The following is a 19680-nucleotide window of genomic DNA, read 5'->3' as shown; positions in this document are numbered from 1 at the left end:
CTTACTCTTAAATACCCATAAAATGAAAGACATGTATGTAAAATAAGTACGTAAGGGCGGCCTACTATAGTGAAAGCATACGAATACTAGCTTGTTCCTAGGCGCCACGGAAGTCCAGTGGGCTTAGGGCTACGACTACCACCGATTCCTAAACTCGAACTTTCAATTCAATCCAATTAAATTCTATTTGATTCTATTGGATTCAAATCTCAATAACCTGGTGCAGCTTAACTTGAACCGGAGGGGCTATGCAAATGTTTCCTCCGTTGGAAACTAGAGCCGTCCAAATACCACGCATAAAACTGACAAATACAAAGGAGATATGACGTAGAGCCATATAAAAGCAGGTAATAATCCCACAAAACTATCTCAAAACACTCACAGAGTGAGGGATCGGTTACTGGCAGCTCACTCAGCGTCTTTCGGCCAAATAGCACCTCCGCTCTCACTTCCCTGCTTCCTTATGTGGCTCTAGCTACATAGCGATCTTAATCCTCGTGTTTCCTTCGGTCTAGTTGCCAGTCGCTTTATTCTTCGTGTGGAGACTCATAACCCCGTGCTTTAATTCCTCTACCTACTCCAAAAGAGCATGGAATGAACACAGTGGTAAAACTGCGACCACAGGGAATAATGCCTCGACCAGTTACCATCGATAATCTTATTGTGGTCACAGGACTCAGCGGTCCTAATTGTTCCAATATCAAAAAGCCAAGATAAGAATGGAATCCACATTGCCCTCATGTATTTTTGGTCCCCACTTCCAAAAGTGGCTGTGGGGATTTGCCATCCTTCCCCCTGGATGCAGTCCCGGTTTTCATTCATCTTGAGATGATAAAATAGCTTGTTTTCATGGGAATGCGTCCTAAAAATAACTCAGAAAGACAACAAAGCGATATCTGACCGGCTGTCGAACCTTTTGGTAAGAATGAGGTCTGGAAAACCAGGTGCATAAGAAGGAATACTATTGGATGGCTGCTGCTGCCAATCATTGTTTAGCAATTCCAGCCTCCGAAGTCTCAGTTGAGAGAATATTTAATACAGGGAGGGACGTGCTTGGAGTACTACAGTTCTCTATGAATGGAGAGCCATTGAGGATCTTAATATCGTTAGATTGTATGTACAGGCAGTTAACATAGAGGTGTACATGCATATACGTATTCGTATGCTGCATGTCGCTCCAATTGTAGATTTTACCACCAGACCAAAAACGAATCCGCTCTCAGCCTGGTGGATGAGGTTTATAATCAACTTCAATTGCGAGGGGTCAAGGTAAATGAAACCATCTTCATAATCTACTGTGCCGGTCTCACAACATCGCTGCACGGAGGATGAATTGTCACCGTCATGCATGTCATAATTGTATTTCCGAGGGAGATATTCCATATCAATGACAATCAGAGACCTGAAAATGTAATTTTTGGCGCCCAAAATTTCATTGGTGTGTATAGTCTGATAGCTACGTATGCCTAACTCAACTTGATGATTTCATTAATGGTAGGTTAGGTTCAGCCTTTAACTTTTATACTTTCATCGAGACTTTGTAAATCCGAGCATCCAATCTCCACAATGCATTCACTCTAAACTTAATAAAGCTTTGCATTGCAATAAAGTTGGATCAGCATAAACGTCTGTGTATCCATTCAGTTATCAAATTAATATGAAATCCGCCCAAGGTCATGAAATTGACCGTTTCAGAGCTTTGTTGCTATGTACATTTGCGAGATCTGGTCTGAGAGGGCTTCCATGGCCACGCCACTTCGCTCTCCATTTCCCACGTTTTGACTCCCAATGATATGCCCACTAGGAGCGACTTATCACGGACAAATCGCGAAAGAGAAGGGAGCAAAGATGATGATCTGGGAGGATTGGAGAGGGGCTGTGCTCAGCCCCGCGGATTGCGGGGTTGTCACCACGCAGGTCTGCGCCTGAGCGCCCTCGCCTTTGAGGTATTGGTTGAAGACCGACCCATCCGTGGTCTACTCGTTGTTGACAAAGCCTTTAAAAGCTTTTTGTCACAATAAGGGTTTCCGGGCCCTAGATGACATGAGAAGGGAGTTAATCAAATAGGACTGGTGACGCACGCTCTGCACGCTGTGGACATATACCTGGTGAAAAGGTGATGGAGAGTGAAGTAGAAAACCGTGAAGTTAAAAGGCTTTATCTCTGATTGCGATGGGAAAGTTACACAAAGGCATGGGGAGGGTGTGAAGTGGGGGAAGACTTTTGCGAATGAGCCTAGCGTGGGGATGGTGCAGAGAAGGTATTAGCTGTGTTTGGGGATGGGAGTATAGAGTAGGAAGCTATATAGTATCCTCGCTTCTTTCTACTCACACCGTCCGAGAGCTGTGGATAGGCAGAATGCTACAAATACCGTAAATAAATTGCGGCTCGTTTGTCAGCGTTTGAAAGATGTGATCATTGACTCAACTTTGAACCGTGGGCATAGAGGATATTGTAAACCATTAAGCCTTGAGACTGGGCAATGTTCATCCTGGTATTCGAGTCAACAAGAGCAAGTTGTTATACAGGATAATTTTGAGAATGAGAAGAAAATAGAAGGACGCGGATGTTGTAAAATTGGATTACATATGCTCGGCGAATCTACGCGGCATGGCGCGGCCGACGGTACTTGAGCTTGATCAGCTTCGATGTCAAAGGGGCTTACAATGGGGTTTGCAAAGAACGACTGCTCCAGGGGATGAAGGCGCGGGGCATACCAGAGGTGCTGCCCGGTAGATCGAGGCGTTCTGCTCGGAACGAACGGCGACCCTCCAAATCAATGGGCAAGTGTCCGAGGTCCAGAGCCTTCCACAGGCTGGACTACCCCAGGGCTCCCGCTTGTCCCCGATCCTATTCCTCTTCATTAACGGAGACCTCGTACAGCGACAGATGGACGGCCAGGGGGGAGCGATTGCTTTGGTGGATGACTTTACCACATGGGTAACCGGGCGAACCGCGCAGAGTAACCGGGAAGGTATTGAAGCAATTATCAATGAAGGGCTGGTTTGGTAAATGAGGAGCGGAGCGACCTTTGAAGCGGAAAAGAACATCAGACCGATCAATTGAGTTCAAAGGGAAGAAGCGCAAGCAATTGTGGGAACATTTCTCACAGTTGCGACCAGCGTAGCAGAGGCCGAGGCCCACATTGCGACTGCACAGCATCGGTTCTGGAGACGCGCCGTGAAGATGTGGACGGACATCCACACCCTGCCCGAAACAAACCCCGTCCGCAGGCATACAGCGCGGATCAAGAAACTCAGGAGATATCACCGTTCGCCATTGCATCAAGTAGCGGATGCGCTGAAGAATATCGAGATGGAGACACATTAACCAATTTGCCTTAGCCCCATGGGAGAAGCGCATACAGACAGATATTCAAGAAACCCCAGGGAAACGAACCGAAGCAGGCGGATCCATGCAGATCGCAGTCAGCAGTTCGGCACGGAACGAGGTGGTTGGATTTGGAGTGGCGATCGAGAAGCAGCCACCTCGTTATCGAGAACTGAAACTGAAGGTTTTTTCCGTCACACTGGGTGCCAGAGCAGAGCGGAACCCATACCCTGGGGAGCTGGCAGCGATGGAACATGCATTGGACACGCTATCGGGGCTGAAACAGTACAGAATCACACTGCTCACAAGCAACAAAGCAGCGGCTCTCACGCCGAGGAACCCTCGACAACAGTCGGGCCAGGAACATATCTGCCAGGTGTATAAGATAATCAAGAGACTACGACGACACGGAAACGAAAGCAGCATCCGCTGGGTCCCAGGCAGCGAAGATAATCAACTGCTGGGCCTGACGAAAGAGCAGGCCAGGGCCGCGACCCAAGAGGACGCTACCCCGCAAACAGAGAACCCCCGGACGAAGTCAACCACACTGAATATCGCACGGTCCCAAGCAGTCGCCACCAAAAGCCTACCAGAGAACGCCAGGAGACATTCCAAACGAGTGGATACAGCACTTCCAGGGAAACACACTCGACAGTTGTATAATCGATTGTCTTGGAAAGAAGCAAGCCTGCTGGCTCAACTCCGGACTGGCATAGCAAGGCTCAATGGATACCTCTATCGAATCAACGTCGCAGAGACGGATCAATGTGCATGTGGACAAGCAAGAGAGACCGTGGAGCATTTCCTCTTTCGATGCCAGAAGTGGGCCACGCACCGGACGGAAATGCTGCAATGTACCCATACTCACCGAGGCAACATATCTTCTTTCCTAGGCGGGAAATCTCCTTTGGATGACCAGAACTGGAAGCCGAACTCGGAAGCAGTGCGAGCTACAATACGGTTTGCAATCGCCACGGGCCGACTCGACGCCTCTTAACCATGTCGACCAACACAAATTAACCATACCCCACCCCATCCCCAATCTAACCCCCACCATCTTCCTTGTGCCAGAGACGGTAGACGCGCTTCAGGATAGGATGTTGAACACTTGAAGAAGCGCCTTCAAGCCAGTCTACTAACAAAATACTAACCCACAAGGACCCGCTATGACATTGACAGCTGAAATGGCATATATCGAAAGGAATATTGTATGGGCTCCAAGGAGACACGGCGTATACTCAAACATGCATGTATTGGTAGATTAGTGATAGTTGCCCTTTCGGTTCGGCCGCCGGGCGTTAATGAGTTGTGTGTGTGTGTGTGTGTGTGTGTGTGTGTACTCCGGTTGCTCTTCTGTGTGAAATACTCTCGGCTCGAGCTTCATTGCGTGCTCTTTGGCGATATTCTGTATCTGAGGTAGTGTCGCCGTATGCTGAGTTGATACCTGCAATATATAAGCTTGATTCTTCTGAACATATTTCAGTTATCATTTTGTGTCAGTCTGATAGAATGAAAAACACTTGTGGAGCTCAAAACGCTGATCTAGCTGGATACGTGAAGAACGGCGGGTATGATTATTTGGGAAAATTGTGGCTATAATTAAGCAAAATTCGCTCAGCCAGCACCTCTCCTTGTGTGGTCTAGTGGAACTTGCTGCATTTACTTTCTAATAACGGCTCAGGTTCGATTCCTGCAGGATAAATTCAGATGACGGCCAAGTTTGAAGTCAACAAGTACATCTTATTTACGAGTTATCACAAACTGACCCGGCATCTTTCGAGTAATAATTGAGCAATTGTCACCATAGCGGCAATCGAATGGCCGTACTTTGCGAGGCTGCTTCTGCTGATGAGTTCGTGGCGTTCGGTGACGACATCAAGGGGGGGAGCATTTGATCTAGCACCTATTATCAGCAGCTGGCGCAAGGTGGTCGTTCGCCACTCACCGTGCTCATGCTCCAGATGAGATTCCCTGCTACCAGCTGCGAACAGCACCCCGGCCGGACTCGTGGGAAAGTCGAACCAGGGCTGTGTTTCACTGCCCTTCCATGTCAGCATGATTTCTGGTATCTGGAGGTGGTGCAGACTTGCCGTAAATATAGTTTGGCATCAGCATAAGCAAGCCAAAGACGAGGTAGCAGGCGTCAGCTCGATCCCACGTGCACAAGGGCCCGTGATCACATTGTACCATGGGGAATGAATGTAGCCATACCTGCCAATGCACGGCTTTGGGCAAATCTTCAACCGTGTTAGGGCAAAGTACCACTGGACGAGAGATCTATGGTATTTTGATTACGACAAACTTCGACCTGACCTGAAAAAGACTGCTCTCGCGGCGAGGGATTTGGGCTAGATCCAGTGCTGCGGCCTGGCTTGTCGCCTGCTCAGCCGCAACCGAGCCTGATAGAGCTATGTCCCAGACTGTGGCCAGAGCTCCATTTCTTATTGGTTGATACTATCATCGGAAAGACTATGCTCTCTCTCGGTGATTGTCGATGCTCAGCCTATCTTCACTGTCACTGGGTGCTGCGATAGCTCACTCGGCTTAGCATGGGGGCGGATGATGGCGCCGCCAAGGCTTCGAATTGGGAATAGGACAAGGGTTCAGGACCTTCGGGATACGGAAGCTAGTATAGTGATAGTTAATGCTTGGTCGAAAGGGATGAAGCCGGGAGAGCCAAAAAATGTTAGAACACTAGCATATGGCTAATCGAAGGGCGGTGAACCTGCCTAGATTTATTCTGTCAATCTGAGCAAGGTGGACGTTTCAAACAGGTGTATTGGAACAGCGAAATAGAAACACACTGAGAGTTATCGGTCCGGCCTGACGCGCATCCTTAGTTTTGAGGACAATGGGGAAGTACGGCTCCGTAGTGGCGATTGCCATCTTGGAATCTGTCCTATGACTCGAAAGAAGCATTAGCAAAAATTCTGACGGACAGACAGCACGACACGATAAAACACTCAACTGGATAGATCCGTACGAGACCAAAAATTCAGCTGCCATGGGCATAGGCAGAGGCAACGCACCAGGGTGACTTGATGGGGATTGAGCGGCTTGTGATTGAAAGTTTGCTTTCTTATACAGGGTGCTGTTAGCCACTGCTGTTCAATGCATTATGGGAAGGTCGAAGCAGCTGCGTAAGGGACGACTTCGATCTATCATTACATATTATTACTAGTAAGCTTATGAAGGCAACTTATAACTCACCGTGCTCGCAGCTGTGATGAAATGTGAGGTCATCCGAGGTCCTTCAAATGGTATCCCAGAGAGATAGTAGAGAAGGACTGATCTTGAGCATATTCCATGTCAGCAGGATTTCAAATGACGAGGCAGCTACACTCACTTGCCATTTGAAGTCTTCAGCATCGAACAATGACAGGCCTGTGCGATTAAAAAAGGTCAGTTGAATTATAAATGTCTGACTCTGAGGTCAGTCCATACCGAAGTGTTGCTGCGAAGACGAAGAGCGATCGATATTCTTTGCCCCAGAGTGACAAAGAAATGATTGAGACCGAATTTCCTGTTGGCGAGGGCTCGTGTATTTATAGCATTCCAGCCGGGCATTCTACTTGCGTCGACGCGATGATAATTGTGAATTGTGAGGGCACAAACACAGATGACTCTCTAATTGCAGCTGGTTCAACATTTCATCATTGATTTAATGCAGCGCTTGAAGGCATTATATTTCTATCTGATGGTCCAGCATATGAATTGCTTCTCTGACTGTTGGTATCGTTTAAACAGTAGAGAAAATGCCGCAGAAACGCACCGATGACGTGTATCAACACTCACCACCATGTGTCCGTAGGTTATTACGATGGGTGGGGTGGCAACCTTCACTAACCGATGATGAGCGCATTATTTTACTCGAAGATTGCCCCATCAATAATAAACAACCGTCAAGCGATGCTTCGCTCCTGGCTACCTACTAGGCCAAACACATAATGTTTTATGTTCAAGCAGATACAAGCTACGGTGCAGCTTGGGACTGATTCGCGCAGTCTACATGTTACCAAAGAGCTCCTTGAATAGTGAGTGAGTTCAGTCACTAGATCGATGAAGTTTCCGTAGAACAATTGTTGCTGCCATCGGTCTCGACGTTGCGTATGGCGATACTCATATCAATCTCATGGGAACTAAGTGGACCCGGGAAGGTGGGCACTGCTACAACGAAATATAAGACGATTAGTGCCATGAATGGCCCACATACGAACAAGTATGTAGTGGAACGATTGGCTAATATCTAGTCATGGCTCCCAGGAGCTTGTGGGTAGTCAATACCAATGCTATCATTGGATACTATGAATACAATGATATCTGTGGAGGAATAATGAGCCAATCGGTGTCATAAAAAACCCACATACACCACATAGCCTCGGTAGATATGATTGGTCTAAGTTTTGCTATGAGCTCCTAGGAGCCTGAGGTTACTATTCTACTCGCCATCATTGGATAGCGCTGATACAATGATATCCCCAACATACCCATGTCTCCATTCTTATGAGCCCAGAATAGAAATTATATTACGCTCTGACCGTTCAGATTCAGATTTAGCTTTTGCGGATATATTCAAAATACAAACATTGTTAGTAGACTACGTCAAACTCTATCGGTACTATTTATAGAATAATTTCAAATCCTTGATGCTCTCGAGTCATGTTTGCTCGTACTGACCTCTGAGCTTATTGTTATTTACAGTACCCTTGAGAGAATGCTTTGGATTTGGTCATGATAATTGGCGGACCAATCAATCTCTAGGTCTCCTAGTCTTCTTCAAGTGCACTTATTTTCTGGAGAGACCGCAAACACCGTCGTTTACCTCGGTCGTCGTGAAACTTGCTTCTTGGGCTAGATTGGAATGGTGGCATGTATCGATTACTTGCACATGTCTGAAACCTCAGGCTATGATAATCCATCAATAAGCTGATGGCTCAAGTGCGGTAGTATTTTAGCATTAATACGATTCTTGAGGAACGCGCCCCAAGCTACCTAGATCGTGATCTAGCCTAATTTTAGTCCAGTTATATGGATTGATTAGTAGCGCCCAAGAGTCAGAGTCACTAGCTTGTGTAGTGACTCATTCCAAGATAATCAATCCAAACTATGACCCCGATCGCAACAGAGATGCTCGAAATTGTCATTAGTGCTATGTTCCTGTCCCTGTTCCTCGGTTCCGTCGGCACCACGATCGCAATGGGCTCTTACCTCATTGGGCCATCGGATTTTCCTAGTTGCTCGATGGGGACGCATCCAACTATCCAACTAATCATAACATCAAAACCGCACCGCCGCGTGGTGATGACTGCCGTCGAAAGGCTAGGCTCCGGAGACAACACGCATCTCGCGAGCTCGCTGCTGTTAGTAACACTGCGTTCTCCTCTATCACCACTCTACTTGATTTCGTCTGTCCCCTCTCCCTCTGAGCCGCGGAAGTTCTGCTCTGGCTGTGCCCGACCCTGGCGCTCCCTGCGTCACAGGACGTGGCCACGCGAGGTCTGTGCGTTTGACACGACTTGCTTCTCACCATTCCGTTCCTTCCAACCACGGACGATCTGCTTCCTTCAAACTCCTTCGGTTTCTACTGCAGCAGGAAATCTGCACACTGCATGCTCTGCTCTAACTATGCACGGCATTGGCACCCTGGATAGTTTTAGGTCCTGTGATGCCTGCCGCGAAAAGCTTCGCCGGAATCCTCAGCGCCGTCTGCTTGCAGCACGATTATCGCTGTGGTGGGTGCGACTAGCACGCTTAGCAATTACACCCTTCCAAATACATGGCTTTTCCTCGTCATTACATTTGATTGTAGTCAAAATGCTTTCTGATACCTGCAAAAAAGCAGAAATAAATGGTGCTGTCAAATTTATGCGTTTTTGGAAGACCCACATGCGGGGTATCTGCCCGATGGATCGCTTTCTTTTCTCCCCACCACCACCACCTTCCCCTCATTATCCGACACCTGATCAATCATCATCTGCTCATTATCTTTCTGCCAGTCCTCATACGTCCGATACAAGTGCTTCTGGGCCGCCGGGTGGTTACGATAGTATGTCTCATGGTTGATTTCACAAACGCCATCCTCTTTTCCCTTGTGGTCGACGCAGAAAGCTCGATCGCATAGAAGACATAGCTGGGTTGGGAGGGTGTCTTTAAGATGTGGATTCTTCAATCGCATTCTGTTATGGACGTGGCAGGATCCAGCATCAGAAATATGTAGCTGAGAGATTTGTTAGCCTATAGAGTCAAAATAAAAGCTGGTGCGAGGCGGAGGAATGGACCATTCTATGATTGGGTTTGAAGGTAGGGTCTCGGAAGAGCGAACAGTAGAAGATGGAAAATAAGGGTATAGATGGGGAGAGGTTGCTTGATATCTTTTTGGGGTTGCTAGATTGCCTAGACTCAAATTGGATGCTGTTGCATAACATGAGCCGGTTTACGGGGCACGCTGCAGACCTTGGCATCAGCTGTGCAAGGTCTTGATTGTGCGCAGGCGAGTGCAGAGAGCGATGTGTGTGCATTAAGATACGTCACATTATTTGACTAATCGAATTGCAAGGCCGATTACACATACACACACACACACACACATTCACGATACACACACACAAGTTATTAATGCCTGGCAGCTAAGCCGAAAGGGCAACTATCACTGATCTAACAATAAATGTTCTTGTATATGCTGTGTTTCCTCAAAGCCCATATATTGTTCCTTTCAGTACCCTAGTATTGTATCAATTAAATTCTGGGTCGACGCCAAGATTTTTGCGCACACGATCAGCCGCTCGCATATCCATGTCTGAATCAACCCACACAGCACCCAGAATAGCCTCTACGGTTGATGCACGCACACTTTCAGTAATATGTCCTTTTTGGGCAGGATGCTTCTCAATAAAACCGTCAAGATTAGATTTGAGCCCTTGAGAACTCAGATTTGAGTTGCAGGTATGCTTCTGCAGAATTCTGGTACCCTCCACTGATTCCTAAGATTAGAAAGTCCTGGGCTTTGTATGCATGTATCAGCATTGCTACTTACTGGTGGAATCATGGTGGTCGTAGGAACTATAGAGGATAGAAAGAGCCAACGCAGAATCGCCAACAAGGGCTAGTCGCTTATTGCCTTGAAGTGGTGCAGTACCTGCAGGATGCAAGGCCTCTTGAAGGAGATTCAGTGACTTGAATTGATAGTCAATATTTTGCTGTAGCTCTTGTTCCATTTGTGAAATTTGAATGGTGTATAGGTGATGTTGAATGGGTTGATTGCTCAGTTATTTCTTAAATGCTCCACACTTGCGCATTACCACATATAAGTATACCGCTGCAGCTATGTACTAAATACATGTAAGAGTAAGTGGCGTATGAATGTTGCGAAAAAACCAGTGAGCTTGAGACCAGATTGAGAATAGGCTGCATATTTCTCGGAATGGCATACAGCGTGATCACTGACGTAATGAAGAGCGCTTTAGTCTGGATCTAAATTCGTCACTGTCTTGAATGTAGGCATTACGTCAAAAATTAAAGTTACAATGACTACACTGAAGCGTCATTCAATCAAAAAGCTTAGCAGCCGAAGTCAATTTGGCCGATTGCATGGATGAGATTGATAAATTGGCTCATCAATGCTAACAATACCTATCAAATTCTGCAAATTTTCACGATAAACGATTAAGCGTCTTTGTTACTGTAAAGGGCTCTGTACAGTAATGTACTCATTGGTTCAGAAAGTACCTGTGGCCTAGAACGGAATTCTCCTACCAGTGTCGAACTCCATGACCTGCTTTTGTAAATTCAAAATTTCCTTCGGAAGAAAGGCTCCTTCCCATAAATTTACCTCCAGTTGCTGTTGTGAAGTCATTGACCCTTGAAGATGAGAAAAGATCCATACGCGCGGCGGGAGCAGTGGCAATAAAGTAGTCCATTGCTCGCATGTACATGTGTCAATCAATCACCTTCGAGCAATTGTAGGATATGACGTCAATATACTCTAGATACCTTGTGTTTGTGGGTTGACTTGCTCATGCGATTCTGTTGGTTGATATCCAACATCCAGACAACGCGAGCACTTTCTTAGTTGCCATGTTGATGGAGAATGTAGCCTTCTCAGTAACAGCAGTAGTCAGTGTTTGACGACAATGATGAGATCAGCATTTAAGTTTTTACCTTTAACTAGACGTTATTGTTCTAGGGTCAGGCCAGACAAATAATTCGCCTCATCGACGTTTTCTACACAAAATTAAGCTAGAACTGAACTATTGACAAAGAGATGTCGATTCAAATACTATATCACGTTGGGGAAGAATTATTTCTCAAGTTTCAAAAACTGCTCAAACTCAATGGCTGCCCAGTTTTCTCGGCGTGGAATACTGATCTGACTGTGTAGTCGACCTTCGGCATCAACGAGGCCAAACCGCACTACACCTCGCTGTATGGTGGGGCAAAATTGGATTAGTACAATTGTTGCTCTCCAAAGGCGGTGACCGCTACGCATACGACGATACTGGCAGTTCGCCATGGGCATGGGCCTCCCGATACAACCGGCCGTCTATGAAGGCCATCTTCATAAAGGAGCAAGACTATTTTCACCTGGTGCAAAATCATTCTGATACGCCAGCGCTGCATCAGGCAGTGCTTCATGGAGCAGTGGATGCTGTGATTATGCTCTTGAGGCAAAAGCGTCCTGATGTGGCGACGGTCGTGACTCTCCTTGGGGCGGCGTATCATGTGATACTCCATGAGGAAAGTTGTACCAGCATGAAGTGGGAGCTTCTGCACTCGGACCCAGGTAAGTCTCGCTTGATCGTTGCCTGAAGCTGGAAATTGAATTCTGATATTGCTATATAGCCCTGGACTCGTCGAACCTTGCAGTCTGCGGGTGCCGTCAGCAGCTGGTTCCGCAGCGTATCAAACAATGCGTGTTTGCAGACTTGGATGGTTTCAAAAGGTACTACACCATGGTAGCACTCAATGAGAGGTCTGAATTCTATGGTCTGATCTCGGAGCCTATGTTTCCCCTGGCCGTGGCCGTGGCTGGACAGTGCTCGGTCGTTGGCGATCAGCCTTCCGTTGATGTCCGACACAGATACGGGTTGATCGGCCGGGGTCCGCCGACAATCGAGATGAAAACGGCTTCATCTATGCATGAGCCGGAAAGCTAAAGACAGAAGTATATGAGGTGAGCAAGTCGCGACTCTTTCCAGCCTCATATTGCCATTGCGTTCCGCTGTCCGAACAATACTACGATGATTGCTGAGAGTTATGGGACCACATGGACACGGCAGTGGATGGTCCGTGACAGACCGTATATTTTAGCCCCGTGTCCTCATCAATATCCTCTCTCGGCAGCCTCGCGCTAACGTGACAAAAGTCACCGACGTAAGTTTTCGGTATCTCCTGGCGCTCGAGAAGACGTCAGCGAGGTCACAGAGCATCGGCCATCCAAACGAGTCAAAATGACTGATTGACTGAATGCTGCCTAACCATACATGCGAGTATTCTTGGCCTCCATAATTTATAGAAAGTCCCACGGAACAAGCTTCCGTGGGGAGGATCCATATAGCTGAGGGTGACTCATATCTAGGTTGACGATTCTTTTAATAGCTCGCAGCCAGCGCAATCCTTTAGTGTAATATGTATCTAGTACGGGGAAAGCCTAGTATGAGATGTTTCGTATTGTAGACGAGCGGGACTGACAGTCGCGTAAGCCGCTTCGGGTAGAACCTTGACTAGCTGCTTTGGCAACATAATGAACAGTCACTGAGCAAGACTGCAGGTAGAATGTATGAACAATATCCACATTGAAAATCCTAGACTAGGTGCCTATGCAAAATTTCAAGCACCAGCCCCAATGTGGCGGAGAGGCAGTGCCTGGGAATACTGTAGCAGCTCCCAGGAACTTAACTTTCCTAGGAATTACCAATGCGATCCTGGGGGCATAGGTAGTGCTGCTACAACTCGCAATACAAAACTTCCATTCTTCGCGACGCATTCTTGTGGTACAAGCTGTCTTTATAGGATCAGGCATGATGATTGCCGGGCAGCGGTAGCAAGAAGGAAACGATATAAGCTCGCCTGCCTGCCCTTTTCACTAGGCCATCACCATCCTCCGCGCGCTTCTGTTGTCCTATCCTCGCCCGCCGTCCCAAAATTCACCATGGTTCGTAACGGATATGCTTTATCTCGGCAATTGAATACTAACCAGAGACAGCCCCATCTGCGAGGTCTATCGAACACAATTTTATACAGAGCCGCAGCTTATGTGTCGAGAGCAGCGAGATATTTGCTCTCACGAGAACATGTCAGAACCTCCACGCCAGGCTACAGCCGGCCATACTTACAATCAACATCAACTGTCAAACAACAATTTGCTGGGCCCCGCTGCCACGAACAACGTTGTTTACCTCGCCGAAAATCTTCTGCAACGCAAGGCAGACGTCAATGCGCTCTTTCGAGGAAAGACCCCTGTAATGAGGGCTCTCAAGTACTCATCTATTGACGTTTGCGGCTTCTTCTAAAAAGCCCCGTACTGGATATCAACATCCAAAACCAGGCGCAGGAAAGCGCGCTATGGTATGCCGTCACATTCGATACTTGTTCTGTGCTACAAAACTTGCTGCAGATCCCGAGCCTCCGCGGCGACCTGCGACACAGACGAGGACGAACGGCACTCCATCTCGCGGTTTGGAAGATTTACACGCGAAATGGGAAGGAATATCTGGTCCGAGACCTATTTGAAAGGATCGCGAAATGGGTACTCAAATTCAAGGAAATCGGTGTTGCTTTGGTGGCATTTGACTCGTCGCATGCTGGAGTTTCATAGGCCGCTATTCGGTATCTTTTGGATGCTGGAGTCGATGAGATTAAAAAGTTCAGTTCTATCTTTGAAGTGGTTGAGATTGTGTCTGAGTTTATTGCCCGATATGAAGAAGTCGAGAAAAAGCAGCTCTCAGGAACATCGGTGTTCAAATCCCAGCTGACTGATAACGTGGTCAAGTTATATGTCGCGATACTTGAGTTCTTAGCAGATGTGAAAAACCTCTACTCAATTTTGACGAAGAAACGATTCGTGATGTCTTTTATTCCGTCGACTAACCCAATAGTAGCACATGAATGGTCTGTGTGTGGCGCCACATAGGGAATTTGAAGCTGTCATCTTGAACCCCAGGGCGAACGAGCCCGATTTTCGAATTGCATGATCGTATTCCTGCATCACACATTATACCTATAGATAGGGGCCTTGATTTATTACTTTTCCGGTTGTAATTAATTCGAGCTGCTAGTTAAAGGTACAGCTGCTTAGGAAGCCCAAGTATTTATTATATCTCACTTCCGACAACGCTTAACCACACGGCCTTCTTGTACAGATTGACCGCCTCTGCCCATGATGACCACCCCGTCTGGCACGTTCATGATAGCATAGTTTTGTGAGTTGGATGTTAAATTAACTGAGATTAAGAAATGAATCACACTGATGAAAGCACCGGTCTGATAGTGGTTGGTTTAAGAATCGTTGTATGTCCACATGTCCACAGCATCTCTCCAGGTCATGAAGAAGGGGTTTTGAAACGAGGCAACGCCTTGCTCCCCCAATTCATGGATCCAGGGATGGCCGCCACGGGTCGTGGCGACGTGTTCTGAAGCGACGTTGTGGCCGTACCACCACCACTGGGCATGGTCTTCAGGATTTGAGCTCATAGGTGGGAGTCCGTATACCTCGATAATGCCAACTGAGAAAAAGCCCCGACAGTCGTCACACCAAAAGCTTTCCGAGAGGTGAGCGGCGAGTGCTCGAGAGGCAGCAACGCGCTTAGGACTCAGAGGAGCTTGTTGGTTGTGCATCAAAAAGTGAACGAGCGACCACACTTGGTTAGGTTGCGAGGAAAGCGTGGCCGCGCTAGCGAGAGCTTTGTTGATGTCCGAGTCAGGAACGTCGGCTTGGGCGACGCAATCCGAGGCACTTCCGTAAAGATTGGGATCCGGAATCAGTTGCATAACTTGGTTGAAACTAGGTATTGTGTCGAAGAGTTGGGTGGGCCACAGAGCAGCGACTATGTTGTAGATCCTATGCTGCGTAGCGAGCACACTCACGCCGACGTTGCTGGTGCGATTCCAATAGGCGCATTCTCCGGGAGAGGCAATCTCGCCCGGATACAACAGGATGGCCCTGCGAATAGCTTCCACCGCCTGGTTCATGGTTAGGCCGCCTTTTGGGGCATCGGATTTCGTTCTCGGACACTGTGTAGAATCCCACCACGGACCAGCAAAGCATATATTGACGGGCCGTTGGACAACGCAGGTCGATGGGCGGACCTCAAACTCAGCACCCGTGCAGGTAAGTCCAGGACCGCAAACGAGCGGGCGAGGGAACGGCCAACCATTTTCTTCCCGGGCATAGTTCAGACCAAAGTCGGGATCAAAAGGGCCAAACTCGAGCGGGTTGCCAATGCAGCTCTCCTCCTCCTTTCGGAATGAAACGCACCTACCCCTCACAGGTTTCCAGGCTTCCGTCTTGGGTCCAAGTTTGATGCCGTAGTCGCCGACAGTGCTGGCAACGCAATCGGCATTGTAGCTGGCGATCAACGCCTCGTCAGTAGAGTTCGCGACGATATCGGCGGCAGTGAAGCAGTATTCCCATTGGGGAGTAGATCCATCACGGGCCATGGCCCACGGACCCCATCTCTCGTGGATGTCGATCATGCACCACTCATCGGACGAGCAGATACCCGGCTGTTCATAACAGTCGACTCGAGCTGGGATCGGACAATACACGTCGTCGCAAGTCAATTTGATAAGATCCCCCTTTGCGGCCGTACGGATGACAGTGACATTGCCGCTCGTGTCGGCGTAGGTGATGTCTTGGCTTGCAAGGCTGCAACCGCCCTGAGTGAACCACATTGGCTGGCTGTCGTCCGGCGTTCCGCATTGGACGCTGCCGTCGTCGTCCCATCCCTGGATGGTGGTGTCCATTGAGTAACTTTGCGACACGCGCTCGTCCCGTAACATTGCCCAGCGGTCATGAACCGCGGCAGGCCAGGAAGCGCGGTAGTGTTCTGGGTTCGAATGAACATTGCGACAGAATGTCGAAATGACGAGGGCGAGAAAGACTTTTCGAGTGCGTGGCAAAAATATCGAGGATGCCATATTGGCGGACAATTTTTGCCAAGGCTTGGACTTGCAAGTCAAAAGCGTCGCGTAATGAGTGTGTCCTCAGTGTTGGGAATTTTCTATATATAGACAGCGTGGACACCAAGCACAGTTGCAAATCACTCCACGAAATCCACGCGTAGACCCATGCCGCGCATACAAACTCCATTCCACGAAAGGTCCGCGATCCTAGTTAGCTCGTGAGTCCAGGAGCCATCCATTCCATTAAGGGCTTCGTGGCGTCGGCGGAATGGGCTTATGGCATGGCGACAGCCCAAAGGGCATGGATAAGGTGCAGATACAAGGAAGACAAGCAAAGCAGAGTAATTGGCAATGAAGTCTCGTACTGACCCCTCTGACCATCCGAGGTCAATCTCCATTTCCCATCCCTGCCTTGTAGCTTTTCGGGCATGAACGATGGTGCTGTCTGGCGAGAATGCGCCAAGTCGGCAATGCATAGAATTCTTCCTCAAGTCAGCATACCATTGCAACGCCGACTGAACTTTCTGGCCTATTTAGGCTGCATCACAGACGGTTGATCACGTATCCTACGCAGCTCGTTCGGCATCAAAGATCATTTGCCACTCACGGGTTAGGCAGACTTTAGGAGAGGTGGATTCAGAGGTATGAGACCGGTGAGCGAGGACACGACTAGGCGTAGGGAATGGTAGGTATATCTAAAGTGTTAGGCAAATTCCTAGCTACGAGGCGATTCTTGACTACTAGGGGAATTCCTAGCTACTAGGTGAATTTAGCAGATGACAGTCGAAATAATACTTTGAAGCTTGATGGGCATGAAATCCTGCCCCTTCCACGTTCCCGTTTGAGCAAATACAGCGTATTCCTTACCTCGGCTAAGTAAATTTTGTGGAGGTTCTTATCCCTCCAGCTAGGCTGCGATGATTGGATCATGTTGGGGAGTGTCAAATTGAAAACCCTTGAAGACAGAGAAAACAGGGTGAAGGAATAGAGAAGAGGCTTGAGGCTAATGCATGAAGGGATACCCGAACCTGGGCGAGGACGGCTTGAAAAAAAGATGAGACGCTATTGGCCCAATGACAGCCCAAGACGGGCCGCGGTACACAAAGGCGGTGGGTACGAGAATAGGGGAAGATCATGTCAGCTGATCGAGCTCCATGTGTCAGGAGAAATAGGCGGAGCGTATGGCAGAATACCAAGGGACTAGACAAGAACGGTTAGCTTAGATTAGGTAACTTCCCACACAAAACAGGTGGGAAGATACATACAATTAGATCAGATTCCTCCGCCATTCCGCGTATGCTCCATGATAGGCTTTCACCGCTTCTGACACCATGGCAATGAATGATTCACCCCACCAACCGCAGAAATGTTATTAATAATGGCTTCTGTCCTCGAATATTTGACCATATAATGCCTGTGACTTTGACAATTGAGATGACAATTGTCAGTCGTTGATGGAGACTTTTGAGGACACTAAAAGAAACATCAGCAGCTACGTTCGAAGTCAACAAGCCTGCCTTCTCCATCTGGCATCAAAAAGTAACCTTGTACCTTTGGGATCATCAGTGGGCAATTGTGACCGCTGGGGCAACCGGCTGGCCGTGAGCTTCGCGAGGCTGCTTCTGCTGGCGAGTCTGTGTCGCTCGATGGTGACATTGAGAAGGGAGCATCCGGTCGGTTTGCGTCTGCTTGTGTACAGCATAGTGGGTAAACGACTATCTTCATATCAGTGATTTGGCAACATGGTTAGCTGGCTTCCGAAATCTCTAAGTGGTGGAAACGTACTTTGCCAGCTCCAGTTCATGAAGTAGGTCATGGTGGCAGCTTTGAATCCGCATTGGGCCACGGCCAAAGCAATGTCCCGCTGGACATCCTCAATATGCCATCAATGATCAGCAGCTGCCGTAAGGTGATCGTTCGTAAGTTGCGGGCCCAATGAAACTCCTAAGGCGAGCCATGATAGATTATCTCGATGAAATTCATGGGAACAGCTTAAAATGCTGAAATCCAATGCGTCTCCACGTCAGCATGGTTTCCAGCTACCGAGGACTGCACATACCTGCCGTCAATGTAGTTTGGGCTTGAGCATGGTCGAACTAGAGACGAGGCAGCAGGTCAGCTCGATCACGTACACAAGGGTCCAAGAGCAGTGCGTACCAGAAGAAATGGACGTGGGCGCAGGCCCATATCTTTCAACGTATGGCTATATCAATTTGGTGCTTGCGCGGACACAGAAAGTGGCCATGCGGATGTTAGATTATGCCAGAACAGAGAACCACTAGAGGGGAGACTTATGGCATTTCCTCTAGGCGAGACTAGACAATGACCGGGTAGCAAGTGTTTTCACGACGAGATATCTGGGGCGGATCTCATGCTGCGGCCTGACAGAGCTATCCCTCAGACTGTGGCCAGAAGCTCAATTCCTTACTGGTTGATACTATGCTTGGAGAGGCCATGGTCTCTCTCGGTGGTCGTCGATGCTAGGCTTCTCTTTGTTGTCGCCGGATGCTGCGATGGCTCAGTCGGTCTAGTATGGGACGGGGTCATGGCTGCTGACGGGGCTTATGATCGGACGTAGGACAAGAGGTTCATAGTCGTCCGAATACGGCAAGTTCCTAATACATTGAAAGTTAACCTTCGATCGGACAGGATAATGCTGGAGGGATGAAAATACTTTGGAATGCTACCGTATGGCTAACCGGAGGGCATGAAGCCTTCCTCCATTGGGCCCGCTAAATACGCCAGAAAAAAGTGGCCGTGTCAACCACGTCTTCAGAAACAACAAAGATGCAAGCATACTTGGAGTCAGTGGCTTGGCCCATCAGGCTGGTGCACCTGGCTTAGTTTCAAGGACGATGAGGAATACGGTTCGGTCATGTCGAGTGCAACATTGACATTCGTCCTATAATGAGAAAGAGACATCAGCGATATCTTCTGAAGAACGGAGAGCAACAAACAGATAGACTCCGCACTGAGATTCAATATGCAGTACCGGGCGTTGGGAATAGGCAGTGGCAACGTCTGGGGCAACTTACAAGACAGAGGCTGGCTCATGATAAAACAATCGGCATCCTATACAGAGAGTCGTCAGCACAGGGTAACTACTCTCGAAACTACTATAGTGATCGAAACTTACTTTGCCAGCCACGGCTGTGCGCGGCATTCTAGTTTGGTCCAGTCGGCTTGGTAGTGGATTGTTTCGATCTATGATAAACCATCAGTAGGTAACTT

General features: G+C 48.2%; 1 protein-coding gene across 1 annotated transcript; it reads right to left on the bottom strand.

Moving 5' to 3' along the window:
* Nucleotides 1–14823: 14823 nt before the first annotated feature.
* On the bottom strand, nt 14824–16464 carry N7481_008579 (uncharacterized protein; the record flags this gene model as incomplete). The annotated part of the gene is made up of 1 exon (XM_057267798.1): nt 14824–16464. The coding sequence occupies one exon, from the start codon at nt 16462–16464 to the stop codon at nt 14824–14826; it is 1641 nt and encodes a 546-aa protein (XP_057118475.1).
* Between the last annotated feature and the right edge of the window lie 3216 nt (nt 16465–19680).

Source organism: Penicillium waksmanii, assembly GCF_028829765.1.
Source record: "Penicillium waksmanii strain IBT 27052 chromosome Unknown utg000008l:1.0-5622682.0:1.0-5626561.0, whole genome shotgun sequence".
Classification (NCBI taxonomy): domain Eukaryota; kingdom Fungi; phylum Ascomycota; class Eurotiomycetes; order Eurotiales; family Aspergillaceae; genus Penicillium; species Penicillium waksmanii.
Note: the sequence above shows the minus strand (reverse complement) of the source record. Positions and strands in the feature narration are given on the sequence as shown.